Source organism: Vanellus vanellus, assembly GCF_965231255.1.
Source record: "Vanellus vanellus genome assembly, chromosome: 5".
In the NCBI taxonomy this organism is placed as follows: Eukaryota; Metazoa; Chordata; class Aves; order Charadriiformes; family Charadriidae; genus Vanellus; species Vanellus vanellus.
The window spans coordinates 35,135,090-35,162,350 of record NC_138910.1 but is presented as its reverse complement, the minus strand read 5'-3'; the positions used below and the strand labels follow the sequence as shown (position 1 = coordinate 35,162,350).

The following is a 27,261-nucleotide window of genomic DNA, read 5'->3' as shown; positions in this document are numbered from 1 at the left end:
AGTCACGCAGCCCATTTTGACGCACAGCCAGAAAAGTCTATTAAGAACATCTTTTCTACAAATGAATACCCACATTTACTATTTTTAGACACCCGCACACATTATTATTGTCTTACAGAAGTGCCACAGAAGTGAGCTGTAGAGATGGCATTTGTGTAAATAAAGGGTTTGGTATTTTATCTCAGCGTGCACTCCTAGAGCTAATATTCAAAGTGGGAGAAGCTGAATGGAAAAGAAAGGGCAATTTCAGGAAATGGAAAATTTACTAAGAATAAAAACGGATGAGAAAGCTGTACAGAGAAATCACAAAACCATTAAACTCAATGGCCATTCTCCCACTAGCTTCAGCGAGGCCAGAATTTTACCTACTGCCTCTTTAAATCTTATTCACTCTTATCACAGTATTTTAAACCAAACAGCTGACATCCTTCTGACCAGCCACGGCCCTTTAAATCACTGAAATGCAGGATGGAAAAAAATCCGCAGTGCCAGATGTGTCTAAAAACAGTCACGGTTCTTGTTGAGGCAATCTGCGGGGGAAAATGTTAAGCACACATTATGTCTGACAAAATACTAATAGTTCATCAGTTTTGATATTATAGACTAATAACAAGCCCTTCCATGGCTACTTCATTTGCAGAGCACAGAGAGGCTAGACTTATGCTACTTGATTTTAGAACAGTGTTTTTTATTTAATTCTTTCCCATCCTAGCTAGATGGAAGTACACTTCCATTATCAAATGAAATTGTAAATGAAATACCCTGGGGAGGGGGTGCTTTTGATGTATACCTGACGCAGCTTTAAACCATAGACAAAATAAAAGAGGGAGATTAAAACCATAGGGAGGGTTTAAATTTTTTTTTTTCCCTCCTGAAAAATATTTCGCCATTATGTAATGCTGTCTAAAACGGCTAAGAGAGGCGATAGCAGCAGTGGGCAAAGAAGTGCATTTCGATTCAGTGCTGATAACATTCTGAAATGCGCTGCCACTGGTTCTGAAATAGCACATTTCGTTTACAGCTGTTGTATTTACGGGAAGAGAGTTTCATGCTAACTTAATGCTCATAGGTACATGGTAAAATGACAGTCCACGTGTGTAAGAAGTCACCTTGCTAAGCAGGTAAATGCTGTGTTTCAAATCTGAGCTTTTTAAGAGGGCTTCCACTTGCTCAGTCGTACAGCCGTGTGCCTCAAACTGCCGAGGCTGGGTTTCTCCCAAATGCAGAGAAACGCTTCTATGGAAAGAAGCAGTGGAGATGGTACAGCTGATATTCAAAATGCTGCATCTCCCACAGCATTTCCTACTGCCTATAAACCATTTCCATTTTTCTTAAGTAACAATTTTCTGTCACTAGTGGTTTCACTGTCTCATACACTAAATGTTAAGAAATACAAAAAGAATAGGTACATCGCATCGCTCCAACAATCAGTGCAAGATCTGGGCTCTAGCTGATGCCTTTGATGAAAAGAAGTGGAACCATCAGTGAAGTGAAAATGATGCAGCAAGACATTTGTCTGTCTCTACTTTCTTTACTCAAATCCATTCAACTAGGCAAAAATTGCTACTTGTCTCCATGTAGTCTAATTCTGAAGGTCTATTAAAAATAAATAAACCAGCTCCTTTTTTTCTTCCCCAACCATACTTCTTTTCATTCTACCAGATGCATTTATACTTCCTGAGTATAGGTGAAAGCTTTTGTTATCTTAAGGCTCAGGTTACCATTTCACGTGTCTAAATGATCAAATTATCTTGTGTTTGTATTGTAATTTGACATGATGATACTCCTTCTAGAAAAGATGATATTTCAGTCAGTTCTAAGTAGCAACTTTCCTTACCATACAACTTATTTATTACAACTGTCATATGCTTTCATCTCATGATATTTTGATATCTAACATTTCATAAAGAATGCCAAAACATCCCATGAAACAAAATTCTGAAGAAATTCAGTTCTATGAATATTTCAAAATATTTTTTTTTTACATTTCAGACTAGATCAAACACAAATATTTAAATGTTGATGTTTCCTGAAAATGGATATTCAAGCATCTCATTATAACTTTAACTCTCAAATCCTTGTGAAGGCTCTGTAATTCCTAACAGCAGATTTACAGAAATTAGACCTAAAATAGAGCTGCTAGGCATAAAAATACACTGTGGTACTCCTTAATATCCATTAACCAAACCAAACTAGTGTCGTGGATGGCAAACAGCTGCTGTGCACCATCTCAAACAGCATCCTTCAAGGATGACACCCGAGTTAATCAAAGCGCCTGGAACCCAGAGGAAGGGTGGAAATTCCTCCCCAAATCCATACAACAGGATTAATTTTCCCAGCCTATTCCTTGGGGAAGATTGACAGTCTTGTCTCAAATACTTTTTTTTACTTTCCTTTCTTGTAGGGGAAGCAAGGGAGTTGAGAAGGGAAATAAGATGCTATCAAGAGGGAAATGCCTTCATTAAGATATCAAAAAGCTAAAGACAGTTGGGATCTACCACCTTCCTGGCATGTGGATAAAGTGTGAGGAGTTACAGACCAATACCTAAAACAGCACCACAGCTGACAAAGGTTGAAACCCAGCCATCGTAGCAGAGTATTGGAAGAGTCACACGAGCCACCACCCTGCGTCACAGTAAATCTCAGACAGTACCTACACACTTTCGCTGGTCCTAAGGGACAATCAGGCTGCATGGATCTGTAGACCCCAAGGGGAGAAGAATCTAAGCTACCCTGATATGAAATGGGTTTGGAGATGTCTGCAGTAAATTTAAGTACAAATCTGTGAAAGCCACTTTGTGGCCGGGCTCTTTCTGCATCGTTAGACGGAGTTAATATAGAGCCCTGTTATTTAATCCTGGTATAATTTAAAGGAGGGGCCTACAAGTGGTGGGTATCTCATCTAAGAAGTGGCAAAGATACAGAATTAAATAGATGCCACGATGTGATTTAGTCAGATATAAAATGACCTTTTTTTGATAACTGTTAAATCCTTTCACAACAGCGGAGCCCGCATGCTCTGCAGGGCCAAGTATTATGGTGCATATTCTGTATGTTCAAGGTGCTGGACAGCAGCTGTAGACCATGTTGCTGGATCTTCATTTCCAGAAACCTCTGAAAACAAATTCTAGGAGTGGTTTTAACTACAGCATAACAACTAGCATGACTGCAAACCATGAAAGTGTTTTTCTGAGGATCCCTTCCCACATTCGTTTCTGCTGGCTATCCCTTGCCATTAGAGGTCCTATTTAGAAAGAAGGTATCTGGTTAAAGACAACTTGAGAAATCAGGCACATTTCAAGTTGTGTTGAGTTTTAGGGATCACATTTTTATGTGTAAGCAGAAAAGTGTCTTTTTTTTTTTTTTTTTCTCTGCAAGCTCTACCTCCCTTTCAGCTTATTCATTTTTCTGATCAAAACACAGATACTGAGCAGAGGACAAAAAGATCAGTGGGTACTGAAAGGCTTAGATTTCCTCAGGAAGGTGGGTTCCCATGCTCCAAATAAGACAAAACATATGTAAACGATACATGATGTGTTTAAGGACTGGGATGCAAACAGAAGAATCTGTAGGAATGCCTGCGTGAACTCAGGTCTGCTCATCTCTACTGTACATACAATTTCTGGTTTTATCCATCACCTTTAACAGAACAAAATGTTACATAAGACCGCTTACATGCTAGTATAAGGAAAAAAACAACCAGTAAGGTACATAGTCTTGGGAAAGCAGAAGAAGCCAGCATTTGGAGCAAGCTTATGAATTTTGCACAGTTCTGATGGAAAGCCCAGATGGAAATATATACTCGCATTACAAACTCCACCCTCACCCCAAATCTTGATGAAGCTTTACGCCTGAATTAATTTCCAGGACTTAAATACTTCAGGGATGCTGACAACAGTAAAATAGCCTGGTCTGATTTTGTATTTTTTAGGCTGCCCATGCCAATACTGGTGTTACAAGTTGGTACTTGCTTTCCCTGTTTATTTCCTACAGATCAAATTCTTAGCCTGGACACGCTCAACTTTCAGGCTACTGAGCTTCTACGCAAATCAGGTAGCTTTCTTTATAATGTTCACTCACAACATTACTGAATTTGTCTATTATGGGACGAAAGCACAAATGAATTCTGCAACTTTTGATTCACATTCATTAGTGACTAAATTAAGGGCTAAGCTTTAAAGGCACAAATGGAAATGCTCTTTTTCCTTGAGCTACATCAGTCTAGGTAAAGAGATGTCTAGCAGTTCACCTGAGACCTAATTTAAGTTTTAATGCTAACAATTACAGGTTCCATGAGCATGACACTGGGAAATCGTAAGTAATGAAAAGGCACAATTTCTCTCATTATAAAACCACAAAAAAAACCCAGAAACCCCAAAAAACCAAGGCACATTTTACCAAGCCTAGCATATGCAATTCAAAGTTAAAGGAGAACTCTCATAAAAAGTGAGGTATTCTCTTGAGGCGAGCAGATTAAATGAGCAATATTTCTCTCTCCCTAATGCTTGTTTTCAAAATCTCCATAAGCCTGTTTTCATTTTGCATACTCCTCAGGAAAAGACTGTTAGGAGTAAGTGCTGTTAAATCACACGGCGCGGCACTCCGGAGTGCTGCAGCTTCCTTCCTGACATGGGACTTGTTTGTGAGGCTCCTACGTGACCTCCACCTCAGTGTGCCTGTCTCATGTCCCCCCAGAATCTATGTAGATTTTAGTAAGATGGAGCCTAGCAGGATCTAAAGATACATTTGAGAACGTCCTAAAGAAGAAAAATATCTAGGGTAGCTTACGCTGCAGCGCCCACCGCTAGACAATTGCATTAATGCCCTGGTTTTTCGCATTTTAGAAACAAAGCATCCGGTCCTCCTGGTGAGACAGAAAAATGCTGGCGTGGGACTTTCCGCACTCCGCCTTTTGAATACCAGGAGTTATATTACAAAAAGCAGCAGCTGCAATTTTTCATTTATAAAAGCACCCAAGACAAGTGAAGGTTTGGGGGCCAAGTGCATGGCTGGGGCTGAGAGCACTGGCTACTCAGACTTTAGTTCAGAAGTAGCTGACAGTAAGATTTATTAACCTACCAGCTGGCCTCTATCGCTACTTTTTAAATTTTCTTCTGGAAAATGTTTCTTCTTCTTCCTCAGCAGCAGGGGAGGAGCTGCAAGGCAGCAGAAGGGCTGGAGACCACCGTGCTATCAGAATATGGTGATCTCTCTCTCGCCTTTGAAAATGACTCAGAAGAACCTCAGAAAAGGAATATTTTCTTATCTGTGTTTTATAGTACTGCATAAATTAAACTAAGTTACACACAGTTGTTATTTCCGAGTAAATGCTATACTACTTTCCATGATGATAAATTTGAGCTTGATTTTGGAAACATCCAAGTTCCATGCAATGAGCCGAGACGCTTCCTCTCTTCTACTTTTTGAAAACTTTTCTATCAGAAGTACCTGGATTCGGTAGCCAAAACAAGACCAAAATGCCTTCTCCACCTGCTTTATTAGTAAATTACCTTTGAATTACTTTATAAGTGGAGACTGGCTCTCTTCTTATATCATCTTGAGTTTATGTGCCCCAGACTTCAGCTATTTGTAGACATCAACGTTTCTGCGGAATCGAAAGCCAAGCACATCTGCATATGCAAGGATGCAATTTCCCCAGCATTTTTACAAAGCTGCAGGTGAGGAATGGTTTCTCTCTAGCTGTCATGGATACGCGGTGCTCAGCTCTACGTCTCACTTGCTAATTCCATTAAGAAGAAAGGAAAGCCTGGTTCACAAAGGCAGAGCAAAACTGCATGATAGTTTATATCCCATAGCTAAGCTCTGGGGTTTTATTATTCTTCAACAGTTTAGGAAATGGCTGACATGGCAGTAAACACAAAATTTAATTTTAAGGGACAATGTCAAATGGTTTACACTCAAAAGTTAACCTACTTTGAAAACGTTATAATCTGGAGACGGAATCTAGTCTGAGTTCTCATATTTTATTCTTTGGGGGGGGGGAAACATTCACTCTATAGAAATCCAGTGCTGCTGTTCTGATTCCTGGCTGCTCTCCAGGCCTATTACAGACAATGAAGATGACTGTGACTGAATTTGGCGGGCTCTGGATCGAGCCTGTGAAGAAAGGGATGCATCACACCCCAGTGCTTCTCACATGGGCTGGGCCAGTGCACTGCTGCCAGTTCTCCACATTTTGTTTGACAGGCATGGCTTGCTCTCCTGTTCAAAGGGATTAGAAATTAATGATGCAGAGTGGCGGGTTTTGGTAAAGCTTTAGGATAGTTTTCTCAAACATAAATATTACGTTGTATTTATTTTGGAATCCAAGACTCTTGGACTTTCAAAGAGACTCTTTCAAGAGTCCAAGACTCTTCTTTATCCTTTGAGTGGGGAATCTGCATCTGCGGTGGCTTCCGTGGCCTTCATCCCACAGCCCTGGCCCAGCCAAGGGAAGACGATGTGTTGACACAGATGAATTTTGCCCTTTTTGGTGGAGCATTCAGTTTGCTTGGGCAACACAGACATCTGCCAGATTACTTGCCTGAGCGCCTCCGGCAGTGCCAGGAAGGTCCCAGTGCCAGAAAGCGGTCTGAACAAGATCCAAGACTGTCGTGTAGATTTGAAATCCCATGGGAAACTAGGGGGGAGAGCAGGGAACAGAGCAGCCATGAGCAGACGCGCAGCATTTTGTGCTCGTTAGCATTTCCCGGGCACAGCAACAGCATCAGGAAAAGCAGCCACAGCACCACCTGCAAGAGAGTCCCGGACAAGCCAAGACCACCTGAAGGCACCATCTGAGGCTGCTGCCAAGGGAGAGTTTACTGCTGCAACCCAAAACTATGGCTCAAACTGACCATAAGTGGATTCACATTTTTCACCACAGGAGACTATTGGGGCTGAAAATGCCTTCTTCCCCTTTCCATCAGCTTTGCTGTGCTGCTGGTCTTTGGCTGCTGCGATTGATCTAATCAATGCTCATATAGGGAGGTTTGTCTGGCCTGGAAGATGATATTCTTGAATAGGTCTATCAAATTTGTCAGTGTCTTCGCTGACAATCTTCATGAATATATAACATTGAAATATGGCTCATCCATACTGACTTATTCTTCATAATGCTCAAAATTACTTGATAAAAATCTCTAATTTGATAATGAGAAAGGGTAAAATCAGTTAGAGGGATAACTGCTAATAGCCAGATCTTAAGTAGGATATATAAATATTGAAGAATAAAAATAAATAGGCAAATGAATAAACAAGATGAAAATTCCTTGATTGCCTAGTGTCTGAGTGCAAAAATGCCACCAAACCAGCAGCCAACTTCTTTACACATATAATGGGGCAATTCAAGAAAACATCAATCACAGGACTTCCAGCTCAGACACTACATTCCAAAACATACATTACACTTAAAATGTTTAAAAATGCTCTTTCATGGAAATTGCAAGATAAAGTGTATTTCTATTGGATTTGAGGGTAAAATCCCACCCATTCATTTATTGACTAAAACCAAATCTTATTTCACAAACTTAATCAACGTCAACAATCTGCCATTTGTTGAAAAGAGTGAAAATGCCCCCAAGTCTGATAAACACTTTGGCTGGGGTTTCAGAAAAATGAGAGGCCAGAATTGCATAGACAGACATAAACACACGCATGCACAGAAGCTTTGCTGACATGTATTGCACACACAGCCATGGCAAGAGTGGACTGGTGAACCTGTTTGCCGTGCTGAAAAAGGGGACGCTGCTTTTTGGGCGTCTCTGACATTAGTCGGGCATTTGCAATAGCAGAGTAAATCTTGCCTGTGTAAAGTAAGAGCCCTTAAAAAACCGAGGCAACGCAAACTTAATGCAACGAATTAGGCTTCAAAGGAACAAGTACTCTTGGTTTCGCAAACTGAAAGATTTGTGCATTATTTGCAAGGATCAGTGGGCTTGAAAGAACAGGAGGGAGCAAAGACACTGATTGAACAGACGGTTTGAATAGCTCAATATGAAAAAAATCAGCTGGGTGTTGGGACTTGTGGTTGTTTGCAAAGCTGCTGCCTTCCTGGGACCCCACGTTGAGCGTGCGGGGGTGTTCATGGAAAAACCCGCACCACTCAGCTACCGCAATCTCTGCAAAGAGCATTTGGCACTGCTGCATTAGCATAATTGACAACATCAATTATGCCCACTGCTATTTTCTCCCCTGGGAAAGTCAGTCCATACGAGTCAGTGGTTTTAAAAGCGTGTAGTGCTCACGGTCTCGGCGATTTTTAGTGCCATTAAATAGTAGAGAACAAAGGTATTCTCTGGAAAGGCACAGGCTTGGGGATATTGCTTCAGAGGCACAACGGCTGAGGAACTGCTGCTTTTTTACACAAAGCGCCCCATAGTCAGGGCAGCATTTCCCTTCTGAGGAAATATGAAGGTGGGAAAAAAGTAGCACATACCACAATCCTATAATAGCCAGAATCAAACACTTCTGCACTTGAAAGAACACGAGGACGACATGGAGCTTCCTGCCTGGCAAACGCTGAAGCCTGAATGTCCACTGAGCCTCAACTTTATGCTGCTGTCTTTCTTTTCACCGCCTATTTCCGAAAGGCTGGAGTTGTTACAGCTTTTTGATACAGCTGACCCTTTCCCCTAGGGTCTCCCAGCAGGGTTATGCCACAAACATTTGGGGACACTGGAGGCATGTGGATTGTCCTGCATGAACTTGTAACTTTCAACCTACAAACTGTCACCATATATAAAAACGGAAAAATGAAGCAAGAATAGTACTTAGGTGCATTAAGAGAAGACGTATCATCAGCTGGTGTAAGCAGCTGTGGTTCAGGTTAAATCAATGGATGGTACCTGCTGACACCCACCCAGGTTACAGAGTCGCTGCCCTCGAGAAGCCCATTGGGCCTGAGCCATACCAGAAGCCCAGAGGAGCTGCTTGCTAAGGTGCAATGATGGTGCCTCTCAGTGCAAAACAGGTATTTGCTGGACCCAACTGCTGATTCGGAATGTCTCCGTCCCTCCCGTGGCTCTGAGGGAGTGAGATGCCCCTCCACAGGCCCCCATCACCTCTTGCTGGACCATCTATTCCCACACTCCTTCTGACCTCTTGGCTCTCAGAGACCATCTCCACTACAGACCCACTCCTCCGTGCCGTAGCTCTGCCCTCCTCCCTGCCCAGTAACCCAGTTTCCTCCTGTGTTCCTTGCTCGACTCCCAGCCCCTGACAATGCTTTGTTGCAATCAATTTTCTTCTACCCACCATCTCTCCTCTCAAGTGTGGGCTGAAATATCATCTCTCTCCTAAGCAAAAGCTGTTCTCTTCCTCCTGCCCACTTGAGCTGAAGGTGCCTTCTGTGTCCTTCTTTCTCCGTGACTTGGAGAAAGCCCTGTGACTTGGCTTTCTCTTGTCATTGCTGTGGTCTCCTCCTCTTCCCTAAATCCTCAAGCTACGTTTCCTCTCTTTTTGTTCCAACACAATTGCTTCATGCTTAAATGTGCTGTATCCTCTCTAGGTGATGTGGGTCACTGCCATCCTAAAGCTAAACCAGTAGCAGAGTAGGACAGGCAGCACACCTTTTAAAAGGGGCTGCAGGCCTTCATCTTGACTTGGGGATGCCAGTGCTCTCCTCGGTTCTCCAGCAAGAAAGATAAAGGATTTAACACAACAATATTACTTGCCCTTATGCTTAATTTAAAATAAATCCTTTTGGCCTACTTGGCTGTATCTCCTGCCCATCATAGGATACAACCTCAGCCCTTCCAGCCTTTTAAGAAAACTGACAGCTGCCTCCCAGGAAAAAGGCGAGAGTAATCAAGTGTTTGGGGGAATGAGACTGAAGACTTTTCTCTCTTTGCATGACTCCTCACTCATGGAAGGGCTCCTTGGCAGTAGGAATTACCCGGACCGTGGTTCACCTTTGATCTTTTGGAAATAAATCCCAGCATTCACCTTCCATAGAAAAGTGCAATGCTTTTCCACTTCCGCTTCCATAGAAAAGTATTTCTACCCTCACTGCTTCGTGCTGCAGCCACCCCCGACACCTAGCACTCCTCTGCCTCACCGAGCCATCACTTATTCATAGCTCTATGTTTTAATCATCAGGCACCATTTTTAAGTAGGAACAGAACAATCACTTTGAACGGCTGGGTACCTTATTAACACAGGGACATCGTGCACAAAGCACCCTCACAAGAGATGACCAGCCAAATCAACTAACGCCAGGGGACTCTCCTGCTAAGAAAAGTTAAGACCTGCGAAACCATCAGCTGGATTTCACCTAAGCCATGCAGCCAGCTGCTCGGGTGAACCCAGCGATCAGCACCTACTCTCTCTAAATACCTACTTTCAAAACACAAAAATATCACAAACCGAAGCAACGAATGCATCACCTGACCTATTTTCACACTACCTCCCCGAAGGCTTGAATCCTTAGCGCGAGCTGTGAATAGCTGCATGCACGTGTGCGCGCACACACACATTCAATTTCTAAATCAATCCTCCCAGGCAAAGGGTGTCAAAAATGTCTCCCAAACCTTGCTAGCATTTACACGTTTTTAATTTCAAATGCCATATAAGGCTATTCAGCCATTATATTTTACTGTAGCTTCTAAATAAATTAAAACCATTTATCACTTAAAAAAATATCTTAAGAACCTTATTAACTTCATAGTCAAACACAGGCAGGTAATATTATCTATTACGGCAATGTTTCGTGGTATCAAAGCTGTGCTATGCTCTGGATTTTCACTTTCTTAAACCTTTAGATCACGACAAAAATGTGTGTAAACTAGTGCACAGATTCAGTAACTTTCAATAATGTCTGCTATTCCTGGCAAATAATTTATAACATTTATTTCCCCTGTCAGAACAGGTGTTTTATGGTCAGAATATCCGCACATTGATAAAATGGAAGAAGCCCATTTGTCAAGAAGGAACACAGTTTCTAGCAAAAGAAAGTAACGCAAAGACAGTGTTTTCTTAAAGTAAACCAACAAAACCATACTAGAAGATGAGGACACCCCACCTTAGCAAACAGAGGAGAAAAGAGACTTACACAGTTCCCGTGAATTGTGATTCTCACAGAATAGGAACCGTACCTGCATAATCTGTTCTTGCGTAATGCCCATCTTCCGATTTTGTAGTTGTTGTGGTATTATCTGCGTGAAAAGAAATATGGTGAGTTGGTTGGGGAGCCTGTACTTGATACAGGCTATGCCCCAGCCGCCAGTGCCCAGGCAATGTAGCTCTGCTTGCGCGTACAGCATTGGTGCTGCCTGCGAGGCACCCCCGCGCCTGCCAGGTGAAAACAGCAGGATCGGGCTTTTTGGAACGAAACATGAAACATCTTCCATTAAGAACACACTTTTTTTTTTTTTTTTTCTCTAACAATATGTGATAACAGATTGCAGCTGGGATAAATATATCAGTATGATATACTGATTGTCATTTCTGCTCTATTTGAAGTAATTGGGGAGTTTTAATATATACCCTGAAATGAACTGCCACATAGGGCGGTTAAATTTAAAGAGATAGGAATAAACTAGAATGTGTTTAATACACCTGTATAGTACAGCCTTGTAAGTAGGTGTACTAAGGATTTATAGGTCAGAAGGTAAGGGGAAAAAAGCTATTAAGAGTCTGAGTCTCCGCAGACACTTTATTTACAGGAGCTATTTAAAGGCAAATTTTCTTCATTTTTATTTTAGAGCAAAATAGAGTATTTAAAGTCATTTCAAGTGTAACAGGTGATGTAGTAGCCCATAAGGTGGGCACAGAGAAGCATGGCGTTTATGGAGAAACATCACGAGTCTTGAAACTGCTATTGGCAAAATTTCCTTTCAGGCATGTTCGGCATCTTGTGGGTCCCCTGCAGGTCACATGAGAAACAAGCACCAGCACCACATCTGGGAGCACATCTGTGGCCTCCTGAGATTGCTTTGTGCTTGTCCAGTTAAGGGAGCAACAGAGTGGGTGGCAAAATGTATCTGAGGGGTTCTCCTGCTGTCCTGCTCCGACTCCTACCTGGAGGGCAGAGCTGCTATGGGCAAAATCCAGATGCCTGATTTTGAAACCAGTCATAGAATCATAGAACTGTCTAGGTTGGAAGGGACCTTGAAGATCATCAAGTGCAACCATCAACTTAACACTGCCAAAACCACCACTAAACTATGCCCCTAAGCACCACGTATACCTGTCTTTTAAATATTTCCCGGGATAGCGACTCAATCACTTTTCTGGGCAGCCTGTTCCAATGCTTAACAACCCTTTCTGCAAAGAACTTTTTTCTAATGTCCATCCTAAACCTACCCTGGTGTAACTTAAGGCCATTTCTGCTTGTCCTATTGCTTGTTAATAGTGAGAAGAGGTCAGCCCACACCTTGCTACAACCTTCTTTCAGGTAGCTGTAGAGAGTGATAAGGTCTCCCCTAAGCCTCCTTTTCTCCAGGCTAAACAACCCCAGTTCCCTCAGCCGCTCCTCATAAGACTTGTTCTTATGAGGGGTGGACAGCCCCCGGCCACCGTGGGCAGGGTGTGGGAAGGGTTACGCACACCACTCCTCGTGCCTCACTTGGCATCTGTACCGCGGTGGGCTCTGCCCCCTCCCGCAGCCTGCGCTCTACAATATAAATTGCAAGAGTCTAATGGAAATGTAAGAAGTGCCAAATAAGAAGGCAGCCCTGGTTCTTTTTTTGCCCGAACAAAAATTGAAAACATTCTTTGAAATGAGTTTTGTTATGAGAGTTACCTTGACATCGACCCAAAGACATGACTTCAATTTTCTCCTGTTTCTGGCATGATGCCTCTTTGATTTGACATGCATTATCATAAGATTTCCCATCGGAAGCACAAAGAGGATTGAAGTTGGTTTGAGAACAGTCAATGTTGCACACACACCTGAAAAGATATAGAAAGAGAAAAAAGAAGAGGCTAATATGAGAAAGTTTTTTCATGATATTATAAATACATCTCAGAAATAAAACTGTTTGTGTTTTCTTGACTGCACAATGCAAATCAACACAGTGAAAGTGGAACGTTCTGTCAAGAGGTCATTTGTATTTCTGAATGGAAATGAAATGTGAGGAGAGGGAAGAGACATAGAAAAGAAAAGCAAGCAAAAGGAAAGATAAGAGAGTGTTGTATACGGAAAACTATGCCACAGCATTACCACTTGTAATTTCTTGTAAATCAAAGAACACCTGAGCAGATATGCAGATAATTCATCCTGCTGTGCCCTCTTGCACTTAAGGAAGCCACAAAATTCACCTCTGTCGAGGTGCTGCCCATTGTATGTAACACTGTATAAATGTGGTTTTATATTGATTTAAGATTTAATTTTATAATAATTACAGCAGCTATAGGCACTCTGATCATAATAAAAGATGTGATACTGAAGCCTCAACTCATCCTACTGGGACAAAACCACCTGCCAAGACTGAGACTGACACTAGCAAAGTGACTGTACTCTGTGCCTAGGGCTGGTAGGATCTCTCCTGGCTCCCGGACGCGGTGGGCCTATGTGTATTAAAACCCAGGAAAAGCTGGTTTTAGGAGAGACTTTGTGTACAAGCACTTTCTGAAGCATTTGAATAACTCAGCGAGCAAAAAGCTTTACCCAGGTGTCACCCGGGAAGGTCAGTGTCCGCTCCCAACCCGGCGATGTGCTCTGTGCGGGGCAAAAGATCCTGAGGGCAAGAGCAGAGCGTGGGCAAGCACGGGACGGGCAGTGGTGGCCCCATCCCTCATGGAGCTAATTCCTTCAGGGCCTGGCTTGCATTAGGTGCATCTCCAGAGCCACAGCGACCCAGCTCATGAGTTCCTGGGCTGCCCTGAGACATGAACTGAAAGCACAGCGCTGGATTCGCTTCGAAAACCAGTTCTGGATCTGAACTAACACACCAGCGTGGACACATCCTGACCCCAGCAAGCCTTGCCATTGCTTATAAGGTGGAGAAACCCAATTACTTTCACCAAGAGCAGGCTGCAGCCTTTTTTCTTTAGGTTTCTCCTACTTCATTATCATTAGCGATGTTGTACACCCTTGGGCGTCCTCAAGGGAAAGGCATGCTAATCTTCCATCCCCCCGACCGTGCCATGTAACAGACAGCTCAGCCTCAGCAACGCCTGCGTTAACACCGCTGTAATCCTGCTTGGGGACAAAGCCAGAGGTCTAACCTGGCAGCTGCTTCGCCTCTTCTGAGCACGTAATTGTGCCCATGCTGCTATCTAAACTCTTCCCAGCTCCTTCTGACATTTAAGGCAAAGAAATGCGACCGATGTTCTATCTCCAGCCCACTGGTTGCGCGGAACCTCACAGCACTGACTCCGCAGCTCTCCCTTTGGAAAGTTAAGTAATGGAAATGTCAGCCTCTAGCCTTGCTGCTTGGTTTGAGAAAGTGTTTAAAAGTCAGTTCACCTCCCATTTGCAGCAGACATCTGGACACCTTCAACCACTGAAAGTGTAGAGGGATATACGCAAGAGAAAAACTTGGGCGGAAAGATGAAGCATAGGAAATTAGACAGCATGGGTCAGATTTCTCCGTCACCCCGTTTGGCCTCTGGCCTCTGCAAACGTGGACGGGGTGATGAAAATCAGCGGAACCAGTACTTGTCTTCTTTTAGACTTTCTTTACATTGGGTAGGTCTATTTTCCCCAAATGTTCACAAAATGCAGAAAACTTCAGCTCAAAAAGAAGCCAAAGGTGAAAAGCTGTGGTTATAAATTAAATTACATGATTTCATAACTAGTGGAATAAAAGAGTCTGTCTCCCTGTGCAGCAGGTTCCCCACACTGATGAACATATAGAATATAAGAAAAAAATCCAGCTCATTTCCTAAGAACCTCCTTATCAGAGGAATAAGAATGTTTTGCTCCACCGAAATATTATCCATCGTCATTTCTTCCCGCAGCCGTTTTCAGCTTCCCACCTTAGTCAAACTCACTTCACTAAGAAACATTTACTGCTCAAGTAATAGTAATTCTTTCCACGTAGCTCCACCATTTGCATTTCAGATGGGACACAATCAGCCATATGCTCCTTTTTTTTTTTGTAATAAACCAGCTCAGAAACAGCTTCACTTCTCTACATTTTGCTACAAAAAATGAGCATAGGTTAATATATATTATGTCTGAAGTCAAGAGAAAATTAAGTCAATGAGAAAATTAAAACAAAAGGATGCTCTTTAGGGGAAATCTAAGCAACTTTGGATGCAATTTCAATAATGCCTAGGGGACGTACAAACCCATGCTCAGAGTCAGGCACTTAAGAGACATATTTTTAAAGGTGTTTAGATGCTTAAAGATGCATGCAAACACTTTGTGTGGGATTTCTGAAATCTCAGAGACTTATCTCCCACTGATTTCAAAGACCGTTTCAGAGCCCATTAGGCATTTATTTGCATCTTTTGATACCTTCCAAAAAACAAAGTTCCAAAATGACTTTTCTGACCTCCTTCAGTAAAAGTAAGAAGAGAGCCAAGGTTTTTCTCAACTCCGTTCTTAAAATCTTAACTGTGAGACCAGCCTTTCTTTCCAAGCAAGATCTCTGCAGCCACACGCTGCATTAAGAGGACACACCAGATGAGCACCACGAACCACGCGCTACTTGTGTTGATGTCAGATTGCTCGTGTGAGAGGAGAGCAGAAACGGACAACCTCTGGATAACACTATATGCTCAAATCTTACAGGATCTCCTGTGTGAAGCCTGATTTTCAAGGTTGGCTAGATAGGCAGTAAAACCCTACTACAATAAACTTGTCACCCCAATTTCCTTGCTGCAAGGATCTGTGCATCATCCACCCCTTGCACAGTTTTCAGCGGACAGCTTCTCGCTTGCATCTGCAGTTTTTTACTGCTTTTGCGCTTATATACTCAAATCCTACTTTAAGGCTGTACAATTAAGTCAATATCAAATATATGTCTGGAAATAAAGGTAGGATTGCATCAGGAAGATTAATGTGCCTGGGTTACCGACTCTGTTTAATTTATAGTGCTCATCTTATCAGGGAAAATGACAGTATATTCAAACGCATTTTTTTAAACTAGAGGAACAAGCAGGCTGTCATTTCAACCGTGCCCCTGTAAGTCCAGGGGAGTAAATTACAGAGAAAAAGGTGGGGCATTTACTCCAAATGTACATGCCCAGGCACCTGTGGCCACAGAGTGCACATCATCCTTAAGCGGGATCCACGGGCGATGTAATAAATACAAAATGAATGGCACTGAACATATTTGATTGAATGAAATCTTACAGCCATAGGTAAAGGTGCCTTCACTTCTTGAAGCATTATAGCATGCAGAAGTGGGACTGTCTCCTATGAAACAAGCAGAATCAAACTGTGACATCCCCGCTTGGCCCCCAGGGCGTACATTTGGTGAAAGCCCTAATGGCGTTCCCAATTTCAGATCCTGTGGGACACAGGAATCCCCTACCCCAAAGAGAGCCTCACCCCAAAACTTGTCATGCCCAGAAATCCTGCCCTGCTCCCAGCTAGCACCCAGTGCTGGTGCGTCCCCTCTCACACTCAACCTGCAATCTGGCCACGTGCCAGCTCTGCCCCGTCACCTTCTCGTTCTTTCACAAGCGACAAAATCGGAGTGGCCTCATCTCTTTTGGTGCTTGGCCATACTAGTCCTGGGGTTCCCCCAGATCCCTCTGCCTGTGTGGGGTTGGAAACTCACATCCCGCTGCTACGGGGCTGACCATCAGGCCGGCTGCCTGCCTGCAGCTTCCCGGTCCCTGAGGCACTTCAGTATGCCTCTAATTTTAAGTAATTTGATCATTTGACCATTTTATCATCCTAGCTATGACTTATGATTATAGTTATATCAATAAATCTATTTGGTTTCTGTGTTCCTAAGTGTAGCGCTGAAGAAAGCTTGGCAATATAAAGGCTGACTGAGCTTTCCTCGTGCTCAAGAAGCTGTGAGAAGGTCAATGAGGTCTCCTAGGGGGTCACAGGATGAAACTGTACCCAAGAGCATACACAAAATACACGTGTAAGGCTTAACTATGCCTTCTGCAGTCAGAAAAGCAGCTTTAAAAGCATCTGTGAGGAAAGAGTGCTTCCAAGATGTCAGCCGATACCCTGCAGCCCCCCTGAGAAAGGCAGAAATACTGAACACTGTCCCACAGGCCCATCGCATCTTTCAAGTAATGGGCTCATATGCTAATCGATTAAAATTTGGGCTGTCACTGTAAACAATCATTAAACAAGGCTCACTTTCTTATGTCTATTCTTCCAGGTCATTATGATAGTCTCTGATGAATTCCACTTCTTTTATATGCTTTATTTTATTCCATTTCATTTCATATGATAAAAATCTTGGAGGAGCTGAACATCCAGCAACCCACTTTGTTATTCTGGTGATCACGAAAGCAAAAAAAAAAATTAAACCAAACTAAAAAAACCTGACCAATGGGCAAACCCCGGCACTTTCCTCGGGGGATTTTGGCCTAACTCCCCCAAGCGCATCCTACAGCACAGCTTGGCGACATTGCTGGACCCACTGATGAAAATATCACGTCAAGGCAGAACTGGGAGGTCTCCGCAGAGACAGAGGCAGTATTAACCAATGCGATGGAGAAGCCCACGAGGCTGCCGATGGGAGGGCTGGCAACAGCTGAACTAAGCCTGTGACAGGTAAGATGCTGAAGGGCACCTCCTTGTGCCTCACTTGTGGGGTGCAAGCCACTGCGCTTCTGTCTCTGAGCTTCTGTTGAGGCAGTCACTTCAATTAATGTACTAAACGGCACAGGGGAACCCATGCGCATTTTGGGAGCGGTTGTCACTATTTCACCTGCGTAACGTGCTTCCTCCCCTTCCCGGGGAAGCGAGAGAAGAGCGCAGAAGACGACTCGTTTTTTCCTGTACAGATCTTGGCCATGAAAAAAAAAAAAAATCTGCTCGGAGAGGTCTGTGTCCCAGCAGCGACGGCAATGTGCTGTACCAGGCTGCTTGGCCAAGCTGAAGCAGCCAACTTGGCTTCCTGTTGAATTAGTCTCTGTAAAAATTAATGGGGTCAATAAACCAGGCCTGGGTGAATACACCGGTGAGCACACAGGCTCCTAACCCCCCACTCTTCTGCAAATAACATATGGGATTATTTTCTCAGCACAGAGAGTATCTGTGCCTGCAGAGAGCCTGCCACTGAAGAGAGGATTCACTGCTATGAAGGACCGTCCCTGAAGGGAGGAACTGCGTTTTAAGGAGGCGTCTCAATAAAAGGAGAGAATGGCTCTTTGCCCATAAAGTGTAGGGGAATGCTAGAATTATATTTCCTTCATTCATGAATAAAGTATAATCATTAGTGACACAGTGATGATAAAAAGAACCCCACTCCATGCTTTATCTTTACTCCTAAGACAACTATTCAGTCTTTGTTTTCAGCAATGTATTCCTGAAAAATAATTTTAAAAAAATTACTACGCGATATCTGCACGTAGCATGAGGAAGGTTTCGTATGTAGCTCTGATGGGAAGGAAGGAGGCTAAATGAGACAATGCTTCTAAAAGAGCGGTTTTACTGGGAACAGATGCAGGCACATTTTTGTCAGAGCGAGATGGCAACGGCAGTTCTTCCCTATTCAACATCTTTTAATTAGCCCTCTGCAGTTTGGAAACCAGAGAGCACTGTTGGTACTACCTCTGTTTATTAAAGATTCATATGCAGACTTTGCTGGCCGTGGGTCATTTGCTTTTTGGAACCAGAGCAACAGAAAATTGTGTCTGAGATATCTGCAAAAAAGTACTTAATGAAATGACTAACGTCTTCAGCCAAGTGTCTAGTTGATTACAGGGTCCAAACAGCAGAACAGCAATAAATCTGCCACAAAGAGAATTGTCAGTCAAGAAAAAAGGCATAAAACCAAACAGACAGGGAAGCGAGAGCTAAAAATGTGAAAATGCAAATCTAGTGTTATTTTTACTAGTCAGAGCTCTGATATTTGAGCGCATATGCTAATTTGGTCAAGTGTGAGATCCCACCATGTCTCAGTGAGCACTATTTTACAGGGAAAGTGATGTTCCATTCTGCAATCATTTTAAACATGTCGTATATTTTCTCCAGGCAAAAATAAAAAAGCAAGGAAAAAAACCAACAACATTTTGCAGCATAAAAAAGCCCAAAGCCTTGCCTTTGCTATAAAACAGTGTATAAATAAAAACAAGGTTGTTGTACATTTATGGTATTTCCACCAGAGACGTTTCTTATCTTCCTCTCTTCTGACTAGAAAACAATGATCAGAAACTCAGATTTCTGGTTGTATGTCAGTGTGGTCCTCTCCAAGCCCCCTGCCCCTCCGAGTAGGGCACTAAATGCCCTTTTAAAGCAAACCTGGCAGTATACGCCTGCATAAAGAGCCTGGCAATCAGTCCCAAATGCCTTCTCCATCATTTGGATTCCTGCAAGGTTTTTCTTTCTGGTATACGGGGCATCTTTGTTGACATTACCAGCAGGCAAGTTGAAATGAAGCCAGGCTTAACATTACGCCTCAACGTTCAAACACGCATTGTACCGCTGTTCAGCCGTGTGTCAGGAGGCTGGTGGGGAGCACTCATTTACCCAGGCACCTTTGGGTATATTTAATATGTCTCAACACAACGTCACGGAGAGATACTTGAACTAGCTCTAAGCAGGGACTGGCAAGGTTAACCGGGCTGGGCAGACCTGCGCTCACACACATCCACCGACTCCGGGAGCTCGGCTAGCCCGTTCAGATCAGCTGTGGACTGCTGCATCACGCCTTGTTAAAACACACTGCCTGCGATACCCATTTACTGGGCAGCAGCGACAGGTCACCTCTGCTACCCACCCTGGCACCACATCAGTCATCCTCAAAGCTGCCCCCACACACACGCAGCTAAACTGGATTGCTCCGGGAGGGCTTGCATGCACCTCCGTTTCGACATCAGTCTCAAAAGGACCACATAAATACCAGCTTCTTTCTCTGACCCTCAGCCCATTTATAAGTACGCCACAAAGCTTTACAGTAATCTCATACAGCCCTATAGCAGCAATGACTTAGTACTATTATACCCATTTTACAGAGAGGTAAACTTCAACGTAAAGTCCAGGCATGCTCAATACAGAGTCAACAGGGACTTTAGGCAGCTTGGCCAAGCTCAGGTACGCTACAGTGGTCTCTGCAGCATCTGGAGCACAGCCCAAGATGATGGCACTCAATGGTCTCTCCAGCAAGAAGACAAGACTGCCTGGCATCATTGCCTGGTTTTGCATATGGCTGAACATCAGGTGCACAGACATACAAATATATAAAATAGTATATAAAAAATATGTTCATAATGCACACAGCCACCCAATTTTTTACACTTCCTATGAATCATACCCTACAACCTGCCTGTGCTTGCCAGGAGATTGAAAACCTATCACCGCAATCGTAAGAACACCATTAAGAGGCTTAAAGAATAGAGATGCTGCGTGTCTCCTTCAAAACAAACTTTGCCTTATTTTTGAGGCTGATGCAAAACTTCAGCTGCACTGCAGAACAATAAACAATACATATTTTATAATGGCAGCACAAAAATAGCATGCGATATTTCTTTCCTGGGTCTGCTAGTGCTTCTCTTCTGCTTTAAGATCACAAGAGAAGAAAAAGCACGGCTTATTTTGAGTGCCTTCCATTCAATGTTATTTATTCATTTATCTAATTTATTTTTCCTTTTTGTCCTTTGCAGCCCAGCTTCTGCACTAAGGGCTTTAGCAAGTCTACTTTTCACAAAGGCTTCCCTGGGATATTTTACCTATTTCGACTGTTCAAATGTTTATCTTCACCAGGAGTAAAAGGAGAAAAGCTTGATTCCCTCAGGGTGACACAATGTTTCTGCATGGCATTTCAATAGCATCCTGTTATTCAAACAATTAGAAATCACAGAGACCATGCACAGAATTATCAGCATACTGCATAGAGATTTTTATTATTATGCAGTGCATAATGAAAATGATTTGAAGGACCCCAAAGCATCATAACAGAAGGAAGCGCAGAATAATCAGGTGTTTGTTATTGGGTTTTTTGGACTGCAAGAGACCAAAATATTGTTTACTGGACATATGTCAAGCTAAAATGCACTAAAGTGGTGAATATATTTATTGCTGCCCTTCCTTGCATACCAAATGCAACACAGGCCCTGAGCTTAGCTGGAGCGCAGAGCCAGGAGCTAGGGCAATTGCCGTACAGCTGCCACGCTGCTGCTGCTGCTGCTGCTGCTTAATAGCGGAGAGTGACTGGCAATGCTTAAAAATCTGTATGGATTTTTCAGAGCACATTTGTTATGACAGCTCACGGAGGTCGTTTCAAAACGGTTTTAACGGACCGCTTCCAGAGGCACCTCACCTTACAGCGGTGAGGAGAGCTGCCCTTCTGGAGCTGGACCAGTTTGGTGAGGTCCCGTGCTCCACCAGTCTTCATGGCTTCATCCCGGAGACTGCAGTTCGTGAAAACTGCTTTAATCTGCTGTGCAAGACACTGCAGCTAGATTCCCAATTCTCCTTTCGTTTCGTTCCCCATAACTTTCTTTACTAAGTTTTCGACAAAAAACATCACAAACTTCACCTTTGCTTCCCTCTTACATTTCAAAGCACCAATTATTATACGACCTTCATCTTGCTTCCTGATGCCTCTAGTGCCCTCAACAGTACACTGAATCGTATGCTAACACCTTTAGGGCAAAATGTATGTCTCGTTTTATTTTTTTTTTTTCTTAAATATCATTCCTATTTAAAAGGAACTAAGTTGTGTAAAGCAGTCTTTGCTAGACCAGATGTTATAAACACAAATGGAGAAACTAAAGAATTACAAGGGTGATAACTGGGTTTAAAGAGTGATGGAAAAATCCTCACGGTAGCTGTGTGACTAGAGAAGAAAATTCTAATTCTGTTCACATGTCAATTCAAGTGTCTGCAGGTATCTAACGTGTGAAGTTTATTTAAAGCACATAGAATAAAATAAATGCCTTTTTATGGTTTGCCTACACTCCGTGTCCTTCACGTCTCTATAGTCTGTGTCAAAACAAAGCTTTGCTGACTGTTTCTCTCCCTCTGTAAACATTTGAGGCCGTCCTTCACAAACGTCTTATCGCCGTGTGCCTCAGACTGCTGATATTGTTCGCTCCTATCTTGAAGCCAGCAGAATAACGAGAATTATTCCCAAGAATCCCAGCGTTTCACCTCAGCCTGCAACAGCCAGAGGGAATGTTCCAAGGTCTGGTTTGAAGCACGGGACACCATCTAGCTGCAGGTCCTGGCGTGGGCCTTGCTGTGCAGCAAGGCTCGGTCTGCTGGAACTGAGGACCAGCTGGGACGGGACCAACGGCAAATTGCCGGTAACAGCTTTGTTAACAACACCAGAAGTTACTTCTGAAAGCGGACTCTGATTTACCAGCGAGATTAAAGAGATGAATGCCTTCCTCCTAGCAGAGACCAGTGCATTGCAAACCCCGTCCCGTGCAGCACGTGAGCCATTCACTGCCGGTGGAACAGTAAGGCTTAGGAGCGAACTTCCTAAAACTATTAAGAAGATAACCCTGGTAAAATAATTCCCCCACGTAAAGACTCCCTCCACGCATGCAAAATCAGACCAACTCTCACCATAAACTGCTGCTGCTTCCGAGAAGACACACCTGCCTGAGGCAGCGCCACCTAAATTGGCTGCATCCTCCAGGCTACCCTGCTTGGTGGGATGACTTAAATTACGAAACAAAATCCAGTCTAGCTATTTAATGAAATTTTAGGAGGATACGCTAGGCTTTCCTTCAGGCTTTGTTTGCACCTCCTGCACAGACAGAAATAAGGCAAGATAACCTCATGTCATCCCACACAGTGATGAAATGAGATCTCGGCCGTAGGTATGAGACTGGGACCAACGCAACCCCAAGCAAATCGCTGCACGTGCAAGAAGGAGACAGCAGCAGCAACCCTCTTTTTCCTCAGAGCTTTCAGGTCTGTAGGTGAAAGTCACTGTACTTTCCTGGCTGGGGACGCTGCCTCACCTCTTGCTGTCTCAGAATGACCACAGCGGCTGCCGGTGGGAGCAAGCCCCAGGGGAAAGTACTGCTGCCAGCAAAAGGAAGATGAATGAATGAATGAATGAAATGTGCCATCTCAAGAACACGTCCTTGCCAGCAAACTAACGAAATGAGAGTAACCCTTTTCGTGTCTGGGACACAGATCAGTGGAATCCACCTGCAGCTCCCAAAAGGGATGCACTGCACGCACTGCACCCTGGCCAGGATGGCTGTCCCTGGAGCACCCCTGCTCCTCCGCTTGGGAGAGCTTCGTTACAAAACGGGCAGGCTGAGACACGGCAATTAAGTCTGTACCTCTGGGCACATCTCACGCAGGCTTTTAGCTGTGACCTGCACGTGGGAAAGGACTGGGGCAGGAGATGGATGCTGTGGGGAAGGAACCCCTGCCACCCCGCAGGGGCTGTGGGAGCCGAGGTCAGCCCTGCGCGTCAGCTCCTATTGAGTTTTTCTCTGGCTCATATTTAATACATGGGATGTATTTTTAATGGCTTAGATGTGTGAACAAATCGTGGCCTTGATGTTCCAACATGGATGTGTGAAGGAGCCTCCGACCTTCCGCAACGGATGCAGGTTTAATTTAATAGTTAACATAAAGTGAGATGGAAGAGATGAAGCATTCTATTAAGACATTTTATAATAAATTGGAAAGTGCTTTCCCAGTGCTTTACATAGTTATTCTCTCTGCTGATCTATTTAGCCAACACATGTAATTCTGAGCTACAAAGTTGTATTCCTGCTTTCGTAAACATACTTACATAAAACTCAATAACAACACAGTCTATTTATTGCTAAAATGCTAGTAGGAAATTGGAAAAGGTATAAATACAATTCATTGCTGGTGATCTCCTGCCCCCTGAAGGCACTGTAAGGCTCCAAATCTTGCTCAGTTCACAGCATCATAAAACCGAAGCAATAAATGTCACTCCTTTCTTGATTGCGCATTAGGCCAATTGGCTTTTTATTGCAACTAAATAGGCCGTCATGAAGGCACCGCTCAGTTACTACTAGGGTATGACTTTGGCTAAATGGGGGGCCAGGGAGGGAGGAAAGCTTATTTTTAAATAACAAGAGGGGAAAAGAAAACAGGAGAAAAAGAGGTTGCAAAAGCGCGTTGCTCTCCAAGGTCTCTGCGCTCGCTCCTTCATGCTGTAATGCCCTCATGTACGCCGACGATGATGTGTCAATGCACATTAATATTTGATGTGCATTATCATATTATCCCTTACGTGCACTTTCACAACCTGGTGAGCCCAGGCTCTCCCTGCCACGGGGTTACACAACTAAATGGTGGCTTCGCCTTGGAGCACCTGCGCGCAGCTCTGCCCTTGCAGAGCCAAAAGGGTTCCTTTTGTGTACCTCCCACAAAGCAGCAGGAGCCGGGCACGATCTGTACAACACCCCGTCTTACCGCAACAGTACAAAAAAGACTGCAAAAACCATTGCTTCAAATGCAAATAAGGGTGTGCGTTCGGAATGCTGCTACATTTTCCCACCTAGGACTGAAAACCGTAGTCACAGCTGGTGGCAGGAGTGAAAAAACAAAAGTCCGGGTTCATTTGCACCCCCATTAAAGTGGGCGCATAAAATGGTTGCTCTCTGCCATGCTGTCACATGTATATGTTGATCCGTGCATGGAAAATTCCTGAAAAGAGAGAGGGATGCTGTTGCTGTCTCACACAATGCCCAGCCACGCACCCGAGCTTCCACACCACGCAACCTCCAGCTGTTCCTGCCATATATATGTTTAATTCACCTGCACCACGCTGGGTGTGCCATTTCAGCCTCCAAGCCAGGCAGACGGAAGGCAGGGGAGGAGGACCTCCCTGCCACCTTCAGGTAGTGCCCCGAAAACCCTCCCCGAGTCCCCATGTGTGGGCAGCCACTGCGGCTCCTCCCCGCTCCCCAGCAAACAGCAAAATGGACTAGCTGCAAGTCAGCTTTAGGTTTTCTCCCTGCTTCCAGTCCTCTGTCCTTTCCCGGTCCATCCCTCCAGCCTTTTCTGCCATGACCACCCATCCCTGTATGCCTCCATGCCTCCTGTCCACACTCCACATGCTGAACGTAGGGGTGGGCATCTTGGCCACAGAAATCTAACAGGAAAATTTGGCTATTTTGAGCCACACTTTTAAAATTATTGCAGCATAGTTTGTCAACTCTAATGCTGACAGACTAATAATTGTGAAGACAAATGACAGCTCTACATGTCTTACAAGCCTTCCTCCCCTTAAATTTCAGAAGGATGTGTGTCTTGCTCCTACAGGAACATGGCACCATGATAAGACAAGAAATCCTCCAAAAATCTCAGAAGTTATTTTTGGCTTTTCACAAATCAATATTTCCTCTGAAGCAACTGAAGTACTCAGTACGCCAATTTCTGCTCTCATCATCACCATTTCCAAGTTATTCCTTTGCACTCTGTGAACAACTGTACATTTACACTCCGATAGTCTACTTTCCTTCCTGCCAGCGAAAGGCTCCACTGGCTACTGAGAAGTTACTCCATAGTTATACTGGGAGAGAACTTTTGTTTCACTGAAGTCATTGGAATAACTTTCATTGACTTCCATAAGCTGGAAGTTCACTTTCTGAAACTGAAAACCAAGTTTGGATCAGCATCTGAAAAGAGGAGCACAAGGAAAAAAAAAAAAATCTATAAGCTTTATGACTGTGCAGGGTATTATCCCCTGGGCACAGAGCAAGTTTTGCTGTAATTGCAAAAGATAAAAAATGTCTTTTTTATTACAAACCCAAACGTTAGGGATTCTAGTTTTTGGATAAGAGATGTATGTGTCGTATAGGGTCCCTAAAAGACCTACTTGGGTGAGTAGTACAGATGGAACACAATGTGGGTTTGCATTTATCTGAGAACATTTAGAGCCATGATATATAGTCTACATAACAGACTTCCTCGATGTATAGAGAAAATATAGCCTATTTCTTTGTGTAGGCTGAATTATTTACCAGAGTGTTCCAAAGTGTATTGGTAATAAAACACTACGAAGTATAAGTAACTCCAGACAACCTTGGCTTATGTTAAAATCATTTTTTTTTTTTTAAAGAATGTTATTAAGGAAATAAATCCTGAGAATCTGGAAAGGCAGAAGTTTGTCAAATGAACCTAAGCCTCAAAAGGATTGTGTTGACTCAATGGATGGAAAGGTCAAATTCTCCAAACCACCACCATAAGGGAGTTTGGAATCAGTCTCACTTCAAAATTGAATAGGCTATTTTGGCACAGGATGAAGGATGCAAAGATGGTAAGGTGATTTTGCGAAACTTACCTGACCGGGAAAAATGGCTGTTTTTAACTAAAACCAAATAAAATGGATGTAGAGTAAAACAATTTCACCAGATGGCCAAACAAGCCATCATTTTTCCAGACATTAACGTTCTAGCTAAGCACCTTAGCAGGGCATTCAGTTTACAAATACAATGTGCTCATTCCTGCAGCCCACTCCTCAAAAAGACTGGACCATAAGCTGCTCTTAGAGAAACACCCTCTGAAGAAGTTCTTGTTCTCCTGTCTTCCCTTGCTCTTTCTGCGGATTCATTGCTGAGAAAGAGGAAACCCACATATTTTTAGCTTGGTTTAAGGTCTTTTAGAAGTCAGTGGGGATCTTCTGGCTATGGTTGGGCACAAAGTCACTTTTTCACCTGGGGTAGTTTAAAGTTGAAACCGCCCACTAAACGGGTCCTACAATACCTCACTAGCTTGCCAGTGAGAAACCTGACAGGAACCGTGGCATTTATGCAATGCTTACCTGGGGACCTTATTTTCTGACTCTTACATGATGCCTAGACACTGGTTGCTAATAAGCCTGAAGCTTTCACCTAAGATGGAACTGCTGCAACTTTGTTCTGGTTTGTGCTGTGGATGGCAATTCAAGCTACAATTTTGCATTTTGCTAGTTTCCCCACTTTTTTGCCCGTTCACATGGCATTTCTTTCCACAGCCCAAATGGCCGGGTTCTCTATTCAGCTCTCACGCCCCACGCCGCAGATCTGGCTGACCAGTCTCCTATAAAATCCACCGACCTGGCCCTTTTCTCAGTGCAGGCTTAATAATTAAAATATAACATATAGACAGGTAAGCATCATCTTGCTTTTTTTTAATGTTCCTGATGTTTTGTCTTTTGTTGCAAATCCTTCATTGACCAATTCCCAGTTGCTTAGGCTACTTTTTTATAATATTGCAGATTCAGCCCAGTGCACAGTACCTCTACA

General features: G+C 43.5%; 1 protein-coding gene across 1 annotated transcript in view; it reads right to left on the bottom strand.

The window, feature by feature from the left end:
* Positions 1-27,261, bottom strand: part of TMEFF2 (transmembrane protein with EGF like and two follistatin like domains 2) — a gene marked incomplete at both ends in the record, with an annotated part of 136,456 nt that overhangs the window by 22,126 nt on the left and 87,069 nt on the right. Inside the window, 2 exons of the mRNA XM_082484203.1 lie at positions 11,094-11,153; positions 12,743-12,891. Coding sequence (XP_082340329.1) covers positions 11,094-11,153; positions 12,743-12,891 — 209 coding nt within the window. The remainder of the gene's footprint in view (positions 1-11,093; positions 11,154-12,742; positions 12,892-27,261) is intronic.